The sequence below is a fragment of the Brachyhypopomus gauderio genome, chromosome 4 (assembly GCF_052324685.1).
Source record: "Brachyhypopomus gauderio isolate BG-103 chromosome 4, BGAUD_0.2, whole genome shotgun sequence".
In the NCBI taxonomy this organism is placed as follows: Eukaryota; Metazoa; Chordata; class Actinopteri; order Gymnotiformes; family Hypopomidae; genus Brachyhypopomus; species Brachyhypopomus gauderio.
The window spans coordinates 28,919,659-28,938,332 of NC_135214.1; the positions used below are offsets into that span (position 1 = coordinate 28,919,659).

At 45.8% G+C, this 18,674-nt stretch overlaps 1 protein-coding gene across 5 annotated transcripts in view; it reads left to right on the forward strand.

Annotated features, from left to right (window-relative positions):
* The window catches only part of grid2 (glutamate receptor, ionotropic, delta 2), a 252,938-nt gene that overhangs the window by 190,208 nt on the left and 44,056 nt on the right, over positions 1-18,674 (forward strand). For all 5 annotated transcript variants that reach the window (XR_013130528.1, XM_077003597.1, XM_077003596.1 and 2 more), the window contains exons 9-11: positions 2,409-2,510; positions 10,438-10,635; positions 13,290-13,602. Coding sequence is in view for 4 of the 5 variants with exons in the window: in XM_077003597.1 (XP_076859712.1) it covers positions 2,409-2,510; positions 10,438-10,635; positions 13,290-13,602 (613 nt within the window). In the remaining variant the exon portion in view is untranslated. The remainder of the gene's footprint in view (positions 1-2,408; positions 2,511-10,437; positions 10,636-13,289; positions 13,603-18,674) is intronic.

Sequence of the window (18,674 nt, forward strand, 5' to 3'; positions counted from 1 at the left end):
AAGTTCACGCACCAAAATCATCTTTTCCTCTGATTGTTTCAGAGAGGACTGATTACCTACCTCTGTAGCTAACACTACATGCAGTCATATTCTTCTTTAAAATGAATGTGGCCCTGCTGTGTACTGACAGTCTTCACAGGCTACATTTAATTCAGTTTAGAATATTGCTATACAATATCAAAAGACCTTTCAGAACAATGGACGGCAGTTTTGAATCAAACACACGAGAAAGAACTGCTGTATTTCTATTATTTAGCCTGCATTTTGCACAGCGTGCTTTGTAAAAAATATAAGTGGGTTTTGTCTTTTAGTAAAGACATATTAAGCTGATTGATCCAAATGCTAATGATGGAACAGCTAATTATGCATAAAAGGTACTTACGTCTTGAAGAAATGACCTGATTTGTTTTTAAAGATCAGTATAGGCCAAGCACCAAATCATGCTTTCTGACCATCTTCAAAAATGAGATTCTGTGTTTTGTAGTTACTGTGTTTCTGCAATACACGGACAGGAAATCGGACATGATTTATCATTAAATCATTATATCTAGCAGCGTTTCACAATGAAGAACTTAATCTATTCTAAGACATTGACCACGTTCCTGCCCAGCCAGTGTTTGTAGCGTGCCTGTGTATACTCCCTAGGTACTTTATTAGGTACAGGGGTTGAACTGGCTTCAGCTCGCTCAATAAATTATTTCATGATGTTTCAACCTTTTGGTAGTGTACAGTAGGACTATTATTTCTTTACAACTGTAATATTACATCTGAAGTCATTCCACAGCATTGTGTCTCACTAACAAAACAGATATTATTGTCACCGCCACCATGTCAAGCAGAGGTCTTGACACTGTAGCCTACACTCATGTACAAATTATATTTTTGTTTTAAATTTGGTGGGTGCTTGTGTAATGGAATTTACTGTTACTAAGAGCACTCTTAAGATACGCTTGCATCTAGCGAGGCAGATTAGATTAATCTGTAGATTAATCTTGCTAATAAAGCCTTCAGTGCTCCAACGTTAGAGCTGAAACAGATATGGATAGCTAAAGAAAACACAGAAATGTACTTATACACTCAAAAGGTGTAAGAAGATGCTGATGTGACTGTTAAGGAATCAGGGGAAAAAATCGGAAATGATTTTGCTATTATTTCAGCGTTAATACTGTCAAGGAGTACTTCACGTCAGACCACCCTGGTGTCGTTAAATGAAGCTGTCATGTTTGCCCTTCCCCTGGCATTGCGGTTCCCATGGTGATGCCTACCCACATGTTTCTTGTTTATGTTTTGGTTCTGTTCTTGTTCTGTCTCTTGTTTCGGTAATATCCGCCTTGATTGTGCCCAGCTGTTCTGAGTTTCCCTTTGTTACTTTGTCCATTTAAACCTGGGTTTCTTGGTTCTGATTACTAGTCATTGCTAGCCTGTTAGTCTGTTAGATGCATTGCTTGTATTCTGTGTTCCTTTCTCCCTGTTCCTGCCTGTTTTTTAGACTGTTTCGTGTTCAGTCTCCTTGTTACAGTTATTAGCTGTGTACTATGTAAGATTAGTCTCCTTGTTTGACTCCCCATGGTACCCTGCACCACTCCTTCCACAACGATTATGGATTTGCCCCAAAATAAAAGTCATTCCTTTCAGCGTTTCTGTCCTGCCTCTAATCGCTCAGCATTACAGAAGCCATTAAGATTGACACATATACATCAAAAGCTATTTAATCACACATCCATAACACCAATGATGAGAATTCCACTTCATAAAACTAAACAGCATTGTTCACCACATTGATGTCGGCCGTGAAATATGTAGGTCTTCACCTTCAAAATCCCAGTGTCTTCACTTATGTCACTTCTGCAGCATGTAGTCTATTTATTCCCAAACCCCATTCCTCATCCTCCCTCCACCCGCCTCACCTCTGGTCAGCTCCTGACCCCATTACCACCGCTGGCTGGCTCTTGTTCGATTGGAGGTCTCAAAAGAGCATTAACGCTCACATGGCAGAAGTCTTGTTGGGAGTGTTGAGCTGATGCAAGTGTATAATAACAGCATGGCTGGGGTTATTACATACATCAGACTCGGTGTTGGGTAGTGAGTGGTGGTCCACGCCAAACCCCAGCGAGCTGTAGTGCAAAGACCAGAGCCTGAAATGGATAAAGTGGCAGAGGAAACTCAAATCATACAAGGCACCATATGGGCATGATAGTGAGCTCTAGAAATACTGACTTGCAAGTCTGCATCTCACTTAAATAATTCTGTTACACAAGATTTTTTTGTGTGTGTGTCAAAATAATACTGTAGCTTCCTACGGTAAAATTGTGTAAGTTATTTCCTGGGACAAGAAGTGTTTATTACTCTTTTCCATTCGATTTATAGCGGTATTAGTGTAAACTAAATTGAAGTCTTTTTTTTTTCAGCTGGCGACCTGGGACCCGATCCATGGGCTCAACGGAACCCTCTCGGACCGGAAGCTAGAGAACAACATGCGTGGTGTGGTTCTGCGCGTCGTCACCGTCCTGGTACGTTCTGACTCGGCCCGGATTAGTGCTACTGTTCCAACCCACCGTCCCAGCTTCTAAACATTTTTACCATAACTGGTTTAATTATTTTTTTCATCCAACAGAATGCAGAAATATGTCAAATGCTTTCTCTCATGGGGTTTTATGACTTCATAATTCTCAATATAAAACAAAAGATGTGTTTGAGACGAGAGTCTCAACGTCAGTGTTTTTTATTGCTTTGTTTTGTATTTATGTAATTATTTACTCACATGTATTTAAATCCTGGTAAGTACTGGATTATATAACTCTGCTATGCTTTTCCCCACTCAAAATGTTGCATAGTTTAGGGCCAGACTTAGCCGTGTCCAGGAACCTCCTCTAAGGTAATTTAAAGGGAGTTTGGGTGGGAGTTGAGTGGGGGATTTGAGGATGAATAGAAAGCAGTGGAACTGGGGGTATATTGAGATTTCAGTTCTGCTATCTTGCCTCTAGCACCGATTTGAGTGAATCCCTGGAGTTCGTTAAAGATTTAGCTGTCTGAATTCTTCATATCCCTGCTTTGAAGTCTGTGGAAGAAGAAAGAGATGATGCTGCTACTTTGTGCCTGTCTCACTCACTCCCCTCCTCCCACCTCTCTGTGATTCGTCGGGCCGACAGAATGCGCAGTGAATACCTTAACCGCTCTGCACAAACGCCAAGAGTGAGGAACCGCTCCCAAACACAGGCGGGAAAAGGCTTCCATGTCCGACGACTCCCCCTGGTGTCGGTCCGGGGAGAGACAGGACAGAGCACAGACCAACCCGGGCACACACACTCAGATACACACACACACGTGTCCATGTGTACGTGCTCAGGTTGTGGTCGGAGAGGCGGTGATACCCAAGGTCGTGAGCTGTGACTGGAAGCCTGCCAGATGGAGGTGTTATGCAGTGTGCTCAGAGTTTAGTTGATGCAGACTCAATTTATTTTTTTACATATCTGTGGGTGAGGGTGTGTGTCTCTATATGCAGATATAAAAAAAGCCTGCGTGTTGCTAATGCTAAATGTGCTAAGTGGTAATGTCTGGCCGTTTTAGACATTTATGTGTAAGTTAAGTCTCAAATGCAAGGTTTAAATAATAGAGAGAGATACTACTGCAGGTGGCAACATTTGAGTTTAATTTGATGGCCTCTCTGTGCTTTGTAGGTAGTGCTCTGCCTGGATTGCGATGCCAGTCACGTGCTCGAGCTTTTCACAACCCTGTAAAGTTCCAAGCAGAGTTCAACTTAAACTCCTGAATAATAACATCACACCAGTGCTATTTTAAGCTTACAGTGACACCAGCCAGCCATTGATTTAATGCCTTCCCATAGAGACCTATGGGCTCATGTGTTTAGTTGCTTCGGTTCTAATACTGTGCTAAAAAAAACTTTGGCTCAGAGGAGAGGAAGTTGGAAGGGGGGTGGGGGGGGGGTGGGGGGGGGGGGGGGGGTGGGGGGTGGGGTTTATTTGCCTTGTACCAGGGGAGCTCCACGGCCTCCTGGGCTGAAACATATGGCAAGGAAGAAGGGAGCTGGAAGAAAGAAGGATGTCCTCTTCTGTAATCCAAAGCTCCCTGTGACGGAGAAGAGAAGTGCCCTCCCACATGATGGCGGGTGCCTCAGGTCTAGGCGGGTTTAGCTCTCTAATTGGTTGCTGTGTAACTCCCTGTCTTGCATTTCATCCTGGGTGACAGCAGAGTCATGGGACATAATGCTTGAAGCCAGAGCCCTTGCCATGAGCTGGGGCCCTGCACTGAGACCCGGCCCTGGGGCCTGGCATTGGGGCCCACCACGTGTGTGAGGGTCCTGGGCTCTGTCCTCTAGCACTCTAGCAGGGAGTCAGGGGCTCTAGGATGGAGCTTGTCAGAGTCCCACCCGCCCCATCACTATCGCTGTACTTGTCTTCGTCAATGTCACTGCGGATAACAGCAGCTCTCTCTCTCTCTCTCTCTCTCTCTATCTCTGAGAGAGAAAGAAGAAACTAGAGACATGTTGGCACATAGAACGAGGCACCAAAGCGAAGCACTACGGCCCCTCAGCTAACGACTCCTTAGACTGTTTACACAGTAGTAGAGGAAAGCGTGTTACAGACATATGCCACCTTCCCTTCTTTCTGCCCGCTATTGATCTGTATACAAGTAGCAGTGATTTTCTGCATGATATGTGAAACCTTGAATCATTCCATGTGTAGCTGAGTGGAAGTGATGGCCATATAATGGGAAAGAGAATCGATGTTGAGTGATCCAAGTTAGGGGAAATGCCCCAACTGGCCCGTGTCCACGTGTCCAGTGCCACGTGTCCCCGTGTCCACCTGTCCAGTGCCACGCTGCGTCGGCGAAAACCGAAAGTCTCAACAGATAAATTAGAACTGGGAATCTACCAGGTGAGAATCAGTGGGCATACCTTAAAAATGGAACAGGCCGTGCTCCAGTGGCAGTAATACCAGGTTATGTATGTAGGTTTGGGTTGCGCCACGGTCCACTCCGAGGGAGGTCTGATAGATGGCACGGCCCGGCTGCCGTGAGCGCTGGCATGCATGTCCACATTCCCACTAATAGCTTATTGAGCGAGGGGGGCCTGGCAAGGATTAGAAAGCACTGGCTTAATGTGCAGGCAGCGTGCAGTCAATAACGCCCCCCGTGTGATAAATCTGCCTGACATGTTCCCAGAAACTCTCCGGCCATCGATAGGGATTTATTAAAGGGAATATGAAAAATAAGTGCCGGTGTATTACTCGCCGAGCGCTTTGGGTTGGCAGGCGCCATGTGGGCCGCTCCTCGGGACGGCAGAGGAAGGTAAACCCGTTCCCCCAGCCCCCCCCCTTGCCTGGACGTGTGAGCCTGCCGGCATTTTCGTTCCTCGCTGGATGAAAGAGAGGACGGCCTTTGACCTCTTTGCTGTGAGCGAGAGGTCGGCTTGGAACAAACACCTCAAAGTTGTGGGCGATGATGGATGATGAAGGATGATGAAGGCTTCTGCGCAGGGGGCCGTGCAGACTCAGGCGGGCAGAAACGAAGAGCGTTATACAACCTGCTGCAGAGGCCCTGTATTTATTTACCCCTACCCTGCCTGTCTGTAACTCACCCTGGAAATCGTTGTGGGAGATATGAATTATAATAGCAAATGATGTTAGGAAGAGCACACTCTATCGCAGAGTCCAACATTAGTTATGGTTTGTACAGAGGTTTACTGTTCAGCCAGCCTGATTTAGGGTTTGACCTAGTAATGCACAGGAGAGGTTGAATGCTGAAAAAAATATATATATCTATATAAGCTATAAAAGTAAATCCTTCCCTCGGGTTAGGTAGCATTAGGGAATTTACAGTATGTAATACTGTCTAAAGATCTGGGCTTCATGCGGGTTCATGGTTTCATTAGCAGCATATAAGCAAATGAGTTACTTTACAATTAGATACATGTTGTAATAAGGTTATTGATAATTATAATTTGAATTGTAAACAATACAGCCTGGAAAATACAACCTGAATGTTACCTCACAGACAAAGAGAGAGAAAGAGGATAGAGAGATGAAGAGAGGGTGAGAGACAGACAGGAAGACCAAGGGAGATGTTTGTCTATAGTGAACTCCACAGTCCAGCAGCTCTGAACCATCTCCACCCTCATCTCTGCTCCATCTAGAATCCCCTGCTCAAATTTCTTCAGCCTTACCTTGACCGCCCACCCCCAACCAATCAAAAGTGCCCAGCTGCTAGCATCCGTGGAGGGGAGGGGCCAAATAGACCCTTGTGATGTGAGCACATTAGTATCTGTGAAAGACAACAGGCATGCATAAGATCAGGAGATAGATGAGGACCAGACATCATGTTGAGGAACATATATAGGTGCATACCGTTGCGATATCGGGGTCATGAGACCACTGCATTCTCGAGATCATGATCAGACAAAAAAAGTGCCTTTGAACATTTGCCCTTACATTTTATTCAGCTTGGTGTGCATGCAAAACTTTCATCTCCTCACGCTCCCTATTAGAAATGCCACCTCGGTCGTGTTCTTGCCACTTGTTCAGAATGGCCTAACGAGGTTTGACCTTTGCAGTGGTGAGAGTTCCCCGGAAACGAGACCTTACAGCGTCTACACCTCATTTGCTTCTGCAAATTACAATATTTTGAGCCTATTGCAAAAGCAAGCAAACCACACAAAAGCCACCTTTGATGGGTGGTCATATTAACTTCCAGTTTGCCTTGAATGCATGAACAAAATTGTGTTAGCAAATTTGGTTCCGGTGATTGCAGACACTTAATTATTGAGAGTTGAAGGGATGTCAAAACGAACGCTTAATTAAGATTGTGTTTTTTTTTTATTTGTTCAGTCAATCTTATCACTGTGATGAGACTGGTCCACTTCTAAACATTAATAACACTTATTTTAAAGAAAGTCCCAAAAGAACCCAGCCAGGGCTAAATGGAAGCAGCCATTTATGACTCCTTATCTGTCTGAAAAATGGATTGTGTATTACATTCTCTTCCAGCTTCCCGCTATGAAGTGTAATATGAAATTAGCAGGCCTGCAGGGTGTGTCCTGCCCCCTGCCAGGATGACAGACAGCAAACATGTATGACAACAGACAACCAAATCAATAAATTGGTTCAATCAACTAATTAGGAAACCAATCAGTCTGTAACCTTATAACACTTGCGTAGGGATGTAACAGTATCCTGTTGTTTGTAGTCACAATGCAGAAAGTGAATAACAGATATATATTGTACTGAGTTACACAAAGCATACAGAAATCAGAATTTTTGAAAATGATTTTACTGGTATAATTTCATATGTTGCATTATGTTACATCATTTGATTTTTCTATGTCACTGTACTTTATGATGAAATTGCTTTAAACGTTTAGGTCCTTTCCCATCCGATATCAAGCCCTTTATTTACTTTTTATCTTCTTTTAATAACAGGAATTGAGTCCTGTGGGAGGAGTGTATAATTGCACGCTGTGATTGGCTCCATCAGGGTGGTCTGTTGATGTTATACATTATAGTGGGAGGCTGAGTGATCAGACACACTAGGTGCTTGAGGGCCTTTGCATGGGTTCCCGTGGCAACTGCGTCGTAGGATATATGACCATTTGTCAGTGTTCTCTAATCAAAACCATTAGACATCGGCACTGCATGAAACCCCTCCTGTAGTCTGAAGCAGAACAGACTGCTCACAAGCACCATACCCAGAATGCACCTCTGTGAACTTCATTCTGTAAACCAGAATGGGCTATCGCTCGCCCCTGATCGCCACCTGTGTGATCTGTCGCACTTTTACACACACACACACACACACACACACACACCCTCCGCAGCTGCTAAACTGCCTCCGGATCTGCTGCTGTCTGTGAGCCTTTCTGGCCGGCTTCTCCGAGCCCCGCCGAGCTGAACTAAATCTTGGCCTTTCTCTTTAACCTGGTGGAACAGTGCAGTCCTGCTCTGCTTTTATGGAAGGCATAAATAAGCAGGTGCATTATGCAGCAGCTTCGTCTTGAGCCCGGACGCTACGGAGCATGAAGATATCCTGTTTGCGACTGTCTGGAGGGCTGTAGGTCGCCTCGACCCCCCCCCCCCCCGAGTCAACCAGGCGATTAATCGCTTGTGTCCTTGGTCATCCAAGATTCTGTCAACGAGTTAACTCAATTTTTAAGTTTTATTTAATATTGCATTTACTTTTTTTAAACAATTGATAATCCTGTGGTTGTTTACAAAAGCCGGGCACTATAACAAACTAGTTGCTGAGTCTGTGGTTTTTTTTTTTTTATTCTTACAATTTTTCTGAATGGTGTGTTTGTACACACTGTCTACTGTATTAGCAACCAAAGAGTTACGCTACACTATGCGACCTTTGTTTTTTACCACAGGCCAATGTCCACTTTGATTAAGCTCTTATAAACAGCAGCGTATGAGGGGGTTAGCGTGCTAAACTGCAGCCGGCGATGTTAAGTTTCCCACCCCAATTAACCTAGGCTGCCACATGCTAACTTTATAGACTCTACTTGACATAGTCTGCATTTTGAACATTTGCAACAGCAGAATGAACTGATTCACAGCAGACTTAAATAGGCAGACTCTTATACGGCCTGTTATACAGACGCAGCCCACTGCAGTCATTTCTTACAGACCGCAGAGCCACAAAAGCCTCTGCCTGAAAGCCTAAACAACCTGACACAACCCATAACATTTTATGTAAATCGTTTGTTGCTGCATGGTGGTACCGTGCTGTTGCTTCTTGTAATTCGTTAGTGGGTTCGATAGGGCCAGCCCATGAGGTGGCGTCAAAGCAAACAGCAGGGTCAAAAATGCAGATTGTTAATCAAGGGACCAGAAAAAATGCCTGGTCAGAAGCAGAGGACCAGGAAACATCTTCAGTGATGCACATGAGAATGGAAGTCACGGGGTCCACACAGCCTGCACGCTCTCGACGCCTTCGTGTGTTATGGTGGCTGTGTGTAAATGCGCTTTAAAAATCTGTTGGTGGTTTTTTTGCAGGGGAGTATTCAAAGCTTACAGTACAATGCTTCATTTTTGTTTTTGACTGGCCTGGAAATTCATCTCCTTCCACACAGCAGGTATAAAAATATAAGTTGATTTTTTTTTACAAGCTTGTTAAGGAAGTATTGATGGCGCAGTCACAGTTCTGAGAGCCTGTCTCTTCAAAGCCCTGCCACCCCCACCCACCACTACCTTCTTCAGAGCTCGATACAAAATATGGAGTTAATTCAAAAGCGATGTTCCTGAGAATTGTTTTACTAGCATTCCCAGGCTTTCAGTCGACCTGCGCAGCTACAGAAGGAAAGCATTTACTTGGCGTGACCTTCAGAAAGTCTCCTGGGCCTTCCCAGCTGCCTGAGACAGCGTTTGTAGACCTTTTTACAGAACACAATCAGGCCCAAGGGTCAGACGTGTTCCAAATCACATTATCCCTATGCCTCAGAATAGCTACTGTCGCCTGGTTTTAGCTATCCATAGAGACCACCTATATCTCCGTCTGTCTACTGTGGTCAGTCGAGGCAGATGGTGTCTACCCCCCTCTGTGGAGGAGAGTGTTAACTCACATTTCCATGGAATATTCTTACTTTTAAGGTTTTGCTCCTGAAACCCTTGATAATATCTTAGATTTATTACGTTTGCCAAATTGCCTAAAGAATTTTTTTTTCATGTGAATAATGTAAAAAAATCAAATGCCCCTCAGAACATTAAGGCTCTCATGAGTCGGTCAAAGTGAACCTTAAATGAATAATGTACGAACGACACCAACAGAAACCGAAGTTAACCAATGTTTTGATGAATGGGAACCTTGAAATGGAACAGAAACGCAATGTTTTGTTTTGCCTGGTCCGCATAAGTCTAATTGCATTTATTACCATGAAAGTTCTCGGATCCGTGTGTACTCGGAGAAGTTTGAGACGTCCGGTCCCCGGGCTATATTATGTCCAGAGCTCAACGCCCACCATAACAAAAGCAGCATGCATTTCTTTTCCTTCATTACTGTTGATTGGAAGTGACACAGCAGTAATGCCCTCATGACTTTGCTCCAAATAATGTCAGAGCTCATGAAGCCAGATTAAGGTGAAGTGACATTAAGCCTGTAGGTTTCAGACACCGGCATTATTCCCGCTGCAAATAAAAGTGAATTATGGACTCTAACTAAAGAGCAGTGGGAACTTTTTATCTTGATTAATATAAAAACATGAGCACGTTCTTCTGACGTTCTTCTGATGTTCTTCTGACACACTCACCATTCTGATTAGAGTGGTGGTCATACCATACGCTCTGTGACTGAAGTGTCAACCCTGGGCACGTTTGTACTGATGTCATGCTAACTCCCTTCTTGTTCGGTAACACTATGAAATATTGCGACTAGACATTTTCCGTCAGGAGATCGCTGGGAATTTTTAGCATGTGCTCTTGCCCTTTTCAGGAGGAGCCTTTTGTCATGGTGTCCGAGAACGTGCTGGGAAAGCCCAAGAAGTACCAGGGATTCTCCATCGACGTGCTGGATGCCCTCTCCAACTACCTGGGTTTTAAGTATGAAATCTATGTGGCTCCTGATCACAAATATGGCAGCCAACAAGCTGATGGTACCTGGAATGGTCTGATTGGGGAACTGGTTTTCAAGGTAAGAAGTAGCTCAATATGTCAATAATCTGGTTAAAAAAACTCTGGTCTTTCGTTGTTATGTTCAGTTTTTTTCATACTGTTGGCATGCAGCTATCTGTATGTTAGGTAATGATATCAGATCAGTGTTGTCAGAGTCCATTTTTCCTCACATTCTCCATTTTCTCAGTAATGAACTGCATGAATTTACAAATAGGTGGGTGAAGTGGAGGGGAACACAAACCCAGAGCCAATTTTTTTTTTTCCCCCCACTGGCAATATCTTTCAGCGTCTGAGGTCAGCTGATTTTTCGGGGGCCATTACCCAGCGCCCTGTGCTGCTTTCCATTCTGAAGCTCTTCACAAGTACCTGGCCATGCCTGTAGACCCCCCTCCCCTGCCTGCCAGCCAGCCAGCCAGCCTCTCAGGCGACCAGCTGGGGCAGTGGTTCCATGAGCCATGCTGCGGCTTATCGTCGTTTCCAGACAGGCACACCGAACTGAGGGAAAAACCGAAGGGGCTCTAATCCTCTCACCTCTGCCTCCGGTGGCACATTGTTTCATAGCAGCTTCATATTGGAGCACCTCCCTCACGCTCTGTCCTTTTTGGCCGTTTTATTAAAACATTGCCTTCCAACTCGGATTCGGTTTGCTCAGTGTGTGTGGAGTGTGTTGCCTGTTATCAGAGAGGACGGGGACACTGTTGTGCTGGGAGATAGAGCACTTGGTGAAAAGGTGCCACTGTTTTGGGTGTAATGCAAATTATTATTAGGGGAAAGTAGCTCAGAGTTTGCCGATTAAGATTGAGAGACTTCGTGAAAAATCACCACAGGCCTCTTAGGGAAGAGATAAACTGGAGGGCACTTTGTTTCTGCATGTTAGGAGATTTTGGTTTGTTTGTTTATTTGTTTGTTTACTTATCCAACTGCCTTTGGTAGTGCAGTACATAAGACTATCGCAGTTGTTCCTTGGCTCCATGAGACGTTAGAGTGGGGAAAACATTTTTAATCCCAGTCTAAACTGTATAGAGGGGAATTAGGTGCTGTCAGTCCTCAAGCTGAAAGGTGTGAAGGAGGATTTGTGAAGAAAAAAGTGTCCAGTCTGTACTGGGCAGGGCAACCCGTACACACACACACACACACACACACACACACACGGTAGGCTCTCAGAACTGAGAACCGCATGCCCACGTACAGTATTAATATGCAGCATAAATGACCATTTCTGGCCATTTAAGCATTTTGTTTCCCTAGCAGAGCGTGAAATTAGCAGGTTTAGTCAGCTGTGAATTAATTGCGTGTAGAAGGGTAAAATAACATCGGCCGGCACTGCTTACATTATGTGAGAAAACCCTTTGAGTAACTTTGGAGAGAGAGAATCATTTGTAAGTGATAGGTCTGAGCCAATTCACCAAATTCGCAACGTTTTTTTGCAGCTCGACCCAGACGTCGACGCGTGTGCTTGCTGAGCTCGGGAGAAATGTGAACGGTGCCCCAGTCTCGCGTGCTGCGTGAGAGAGTGGCTATCTTTATGGCGCAAGCAATTCAGAACAAGAATAATAATTCTTTAGTACCCACCATTTGAAAGCAGACCTGTTCATCAACCCAGAACAATTAGGTTTAATAATGTGAGAAAGTGGAAGGACAAATGTGTAATTAGAATAAGCCTTCCCTATACAAGTAAGTTTCGACTTTAGCAATAAAAGTTATGTTCGTGCAATCAAAAAGTTATATCTTGTGTTATTACTCACCAAACAGAATCAACTCTAAATGAAAACCCTGCCAGAGTAAATAAACAACAATGTGGACTTTTATGTTGAATCCTAAATCCTTTTATCAAGCTGGTAAATGGAAAGAGGCTTAATTCTGTGTCATTCTGTGTTATTCTGTGTAACTGGCACAGTCACGGACACTAGTACCCAGTGTGCCCATTACCGGGGGGGGGGGGGGGGGGGGGGGGGGGGGCGACACCTGGTCGCAGGGGTTTCCATCCTCTCAACATGAAGACTAATGAGAGTCAGGAAGGTGAGGCCAGACACCAGCCCAGTGTTAATGAAAACAGACAGTATTGCGCTACCGCTAATGCTTCCTGACAGGAACTCTCACCAGGCCCCGTAGGTTCCTTCTTGGCTGACAACATGGAAAGTTCTGGAACTAAAAAAATGAAATAAAAGAAAGAGAAGCCACTGCTATGCGTCTGAGCATCAAGAAACAATTTCTATTCAGCAGCAGGCAATATAGCCTCTAGCTAAAGCATAGGCTGTATTTTTCCACCACAAATTTGTTTGGTTGGTTTTCAATCTGATACTCGGTTACTTATTGTGAGGCAAATAGGAAGTGCCATGCCTCAACACATCTCCAGATTCGACACTGCAGAAATATGAATGATTATAATCATAAAGAAAACAGTAAACATTGCAGTGATGAGACCGGGGTGCAATTTACATCACACTTTTAATGCCCTGCAGTGACAACTTCATTCAACATGTTCTGCTTCAACCTAGTTAGAGTTTCTGCAGAACTCCTTCAGAACTCGGCAGAAGTCCCTTGTGCATGAATATGTGGAATGTGATTGGGTACTTAGGCCGGTCGGACTGCTTAAGGTCGTTGGGGCACATTATGGGTGTTTTATGCTTGTGCACCCTGAGCACGGCCATGTTCTTTTGTCTGCTCCTGCAGAGGGCAGACGTGGGCATCTCAGCACTGACCATCACGCCGGAGCGCGAGAGCGTGGTGGACTTCACGGCGCGCTACATGGACCACTCGGTGGGGGTTCTGCTGAAGAAGGCGGAGCGAACCATGGACATGTTCGCCTGCCTGGCGCCCTTCGACCTCTCTCTGTGGGCGTGCATCGCCGGCACCGTGCTCCTGGTGGGAACCCTCGTCTACCTGCTCAACTGGCTCAACCCGCCACGGCTCCCCATGGGGTCCGTCTCATCCACCACCCTCTACAACTCCATGTGGTTTGTCTACGGCTCCTTCGTGCAGCAGGGTGAGTGAGTGAGTGTGGGCGGGTTTGTGGGAGGGGGATCAGGGACCGCGTCCGTTGGGGATCGCGTGCGTGTGTATGGCGGAGTGGGGTGGGCGTGTTTGGTTACTGGTTGTTGTTTTAGTTTGGGTGTGGGGAGTTAACAGGAGTGGAGAGGTGGGTAAGAGGCAGGAAGAGATCCATACGCATCAAGAGGAATGAGGACAGGTCTGTTGGGGATTGCGTGCATGTGTTTGGCTTGGTGAGCGGGTATGATTTTGGTTGTTTTTTGGTTTGGAGGAGTCAACAGAAGAGGAGAAGTGATTGAGGGGCAGGAAAAGATCCATACACATCAAGACAAATGAGGAGGCGTCTGTTGGGGATTGCATGCATGTGTATGGCTTGGTGGGCGGGTATGTTTCTGGTCGCTTTTTTGGTTTGAGGAGGGTTAAGAGAAGAGGAGAGGCGAGACATCCATATGCATCAAAGCAAATGAGGAAGAGGGAGAGAGGAGGGCCAGCTCCAATGTAGGCGGAGCCAAGAGAGGAGCATGGAAAGGGGCGGGATCAACCTGCCACTCTTGCACTTGAACATTTCAGCAGGGATATGATTTGTATAGTAAGAATGGCGGGTGCAAAAGCAAAAGTGGATGTTGGTGTAGTGCCAAAGGATGAAAGAAATTCTGTACCCAGTTAGTCTAATAGCTGAACATAATTAATTGTTAAAAATATTTTGGGGTGTTGCCCAAAGGACGCTTAATTTTGGAAAAACAAACACGGATAGCTTATGTAAAAATCAGTGAATTGTCTGCCTCCGTCATCTAATGATGATAAAGGCGATAATGATCCATGCTAATTGCTCTCTTATATTCAGAGCCATTCGCCTTCAACTTTGCAATCTTTGCCTTTTTAAGAAGCAGTCACTTTGGCAAAATAAAGTTCATTAATGCATCCATGAGCCACAATAAAAACAATGAAGCAATTTGTTCAGTCTTTGAGCACTGGATAAATGAGACTGATTGCAGTCAATTTAATATGATGAAACGAGATCGGCGGGCGCACGCACGCACACACACGTGCATGCTGGCACGCTCACATGCACACGCACGCACGCAGTCCTTAAATGCCCAGGCGCACTTATAGCAGCCTTTAAGTGCTTTTGTAGTCTTTTCTGCTGAACATTTTCCCCAAGGTCTTGGAGGGAAAGAAATTGATTTTATGTTTCCGAGAGCTGGGAAACAGTTTGAATGGAAAACCTGCGACATGCATGACTGGGGTGGCTCCTGCTACCTTTTAACTGCAGTACTGATACTTGTTGACTTGTTGCAGATAAAAAATAATAATAAAATAAAATAAGCAAGAATGGAAATGTATTCATGATTTTTGCTACTTTGAGGTGGGCTTTTTTCCCCATGGCATGCAGGTTGAAGTAGCAAGAGCCCGTCCTGAAACCAAAGTGTGGGGGGGAGGAGGACACGGCTGGAATGATTCTTCTTGATGACTCACTTTCATCTCCTGTGACTCACTCCCAGACCTCTGTCTCTATCTCCGTATCTCTGCCTTGCCTTCTCTTGACATTTCTGTAGTGCTGCCTTCTAAACAAGCAGTTATCTTCCTCATCATTACAGGATCCTTCAGCAGCAGACCTGAAATGTCACAGAGATGTTTTATGGTGCACGCTTCAGCTAGAATGGGGGCTTGTTTTCATTCATTCATTTGTTCATTCATTCATTCATTCAAACACGTGCCTCACCACTAGCTCAGATCTGTTGCCTGAATCATTTTGCAGCTACTCTGACCAGGAAGTGCATTAAAACACTGTTCTTGGGTTCTGGCACTTTTCTTTCCCGACAGTGGACATTTCGGATTCAGATGATCTTGCTGAGGTCACTTTTCACTGGCTTCCAGACATTAAATAAAATGAGTACATATGTAATTAATGCCAGGGCCCCAGATATCTTAATCTTGCTGAATGGCCTGCTGTAATTAACTAAGGAAAAGAGCTTTTGAGTCATATGGATATGTTCAGTCATCAGTTTAAGAGTCAATAAGGCTTCTGGGAAACTCACAGTGGCAGATTTCTTTTAGATTCCATTAGAACTATTTGAAATTATTAGTGCATTCAAACTGATTGCAATCTCTCCCTCTCTTGTTTGCTGTAGAAAGCAACTCCCACATTATACAACAAACATCAGCTTGCTAAAAAAATGAATAAAAATCATATATTCACTGCATGTTTTGAACAGTATATTCTACATGCTATTGGAAATTCTACTTGTATTCTTCAGAGTTCTCCTTAAATCCAGTCGTCTAATAGTTAAACATGTTGGCAGATTATGAGGGGCTCCAGTAGCTGCTTCCTCCTGTGCGGAGCTCGTATCATTTATTGGCCTTGCGTGTACCCAACATCTTCCATTCGTATTGAACTGTCAGGTATGGGGAAGGGAGACTGTGAAAATAGATGATAAACCAAGAGGTTTTGTTTCAAATTCATTGGAACATTGCACAGCTGAAGGTGTTTATTAGCCACTGTGTTTCTGCAGTCAGCCATTCAGTCCTCGTAAGAGTAACGTTGTTGGCATTCCAGAGATGACCGCTACATGAGTCTGTAATTAGTGATGATGTCAATGGGATGCAGTGCCGATGGGTAATGAAGAGAGACAGAGAGAAGAAGTGTGTGTGTGTGTGTGTGTGTGTGTGTGTGTGTGTGGGAGCGAGGTGGATGGTGGGCTAATTAAGACTGAGAGTCAGTGTAAAAGGACAAATAGAGGATGAGAGGATGTAAAGAAGGTCAGTCTGGAGCAAACACACGTTACTGCTGAAGCTAGATGGATGCACACACACGCACACACACATGCAACACACACACACACAACACACGTGCACACACATGCAACACACACACACACACGCAACACACACACATACACACACACACACACATGCAACACACACACACACGCACACACACGCACACACACACACACACACACACACATGCACATCTCTACTCTCCACCTGCAGCTCTTCTCATCTGCACCCCATGCATCTGCACACACCATGCTCGCCTTCTCACTCCCATACACCCCCCCCCCCCCCCCATGTGCACATATATACACATGCAGCCAGCATGCGGGGGATGTAAGTGATGGAGTCACAGGTCTCTATCAGGCCCTTCATCTTCATTTTACAGGACTCCTCCCCTCCCTCCTTTCACCCTCCTGCTCCACACTGCTCCCCACGAGTCTCCCTCTCCTCCACCACGCTCAACACCCTGCAAGAAGTATAACAACCTGACATCGCCCATCCACTGCCCCCCTACACCACACCCCACCCCCAAACATCCTTCATTCTGTGGATTTATGCTTAGCAGGGACCTTCCTCTAATGGCCTAAGGAGTCCTTTTTCTGTCCCACGCTCAGAGCAATGGGGAGAAAACATCCGAACATGCTTTTCTTTTTTACCTCCTGGCCTTCTGTGCCTTATCGCTGACATGCAGGGAAGCCGGGTAACAGCGACGACTCGCTGAGAGTTTCCCCCGTCCTGCTCCTGGCTGTAATCTGTTTGGCCACGTGGCCGGCCACGCCAGAGTGGACGTCCTGGCTCGCCAGCCTGCTCTTCCGCCTTTTGTTCGAGCCGCAAGGAGAAAGGAGAAAAGGAGAAAGAGGATCTGCGGACGGAGCCGGTGTCTCGGACGGGAACCCCTCTCCGAAACAAGCGGAGAGGAGGAGGGGAGGAGAGGAGGAGAGACAGCTGCTGTGGCATGCTGTCGGAAATGTAGGCCTCTCCGTCGAATCACGTCACGTGAGATGTTTTCAGACACGCGGGTGGATTTTCCGCTACGCTTTCTCCATAGCTGGACCTTTCGGTTTCATCATCTCACTTGTCTCTCCTGCATGAAGTTCCATAGAGGAGTTTCTGGATGGTGCTGAATAATTGAGCAGTGAGTGATCAGATGGCGGCGGAGGGCGTGTGGGAGAGAGATTAGTGTGTCAATCGTGAGCGTCTTGACAGTAGCCGGCAGGATCCAGCTGAGCGCATCAAAGGTGGAATGGAAAACGTGTCGCACTCACGCTGATACCATCTAGTATGTGTGTGTGTGTGTGTGTGTGTGTGGGGGGGGGGGTTATGCACTCACAAAACAAAGATCAGAAATTGTGGCACATGGAACATGACGGGCACAGATGAATCCCACATATGCATGCAAAGCACAGGGTGGCGTGCAGCCGTAGGCACGCGGTCCAGACAGCAGGCGGAAGAGCGATGGTCTCCTGCCAAACTAACAGACCCAAACCTCAGGCCTGCATTAACCCATCGCCAGTCCTCTCCGCTGTAAGATGTCCGGATCAGGGGGAAAAAAAACGTGGTCGAGAGTTGGGGTTTGATTTGGCAGACAAACCACTCCCCCCCCCCCCCCCACCCCCCCCCCCGGCCCCACCCTGGGGAGCCCGTTGCAGACTGTGCATGAGATTACCCATCTCCATCCTGTCATGGTCTTCCACTTCTCATTAGCCCCGCCCGAGGGTGGGGGAGAGACTCGCCGTGGTCCCGCGACAGCTGTGGTGTGGCCCCTTCCATAATTACTACTGACTCTCCATGCCCGGCCCCGCTTCCCAGCATGCACCACAGAGCGTTGACCTTAGAAAGGTGGGTGGGGAGCAGGCGCCTGCGTGGGCGAATCCGTTTCACCTGTCACGGCGCATGGCGTCGTACCAGTCTTCCCGTCTGACATCTTATTTGTCTCAAGTAAGGAGAGAGCGGGTGTCACGTCAGAAAGAGTGGTGGCGAAGAAAGGAGGCATGATTAGTTATTTTTGCCTTTGGCTCCTGACAGCAGGACACTGTGGTCAAAGTAAAGGTCAATATTGCTTTGCAGGGATGTCAAATGCAGTTCTTTGTGTTTCTCTAAAAAGAGGTTGAAAGCAGGTATCAAACTGTTCCGCTACGCTGGGTTTAAGGACACGCGGAAAACACGTAGCATATTGCACAGGGTTTTAATAATTCAAATACGGACTACTCACTAATTCTGCTGGATAGCACTTAATTAAAGGCCTGCCCCCAAGCTCTTAATATGTCCATGGGCCACTTAATAAAATTA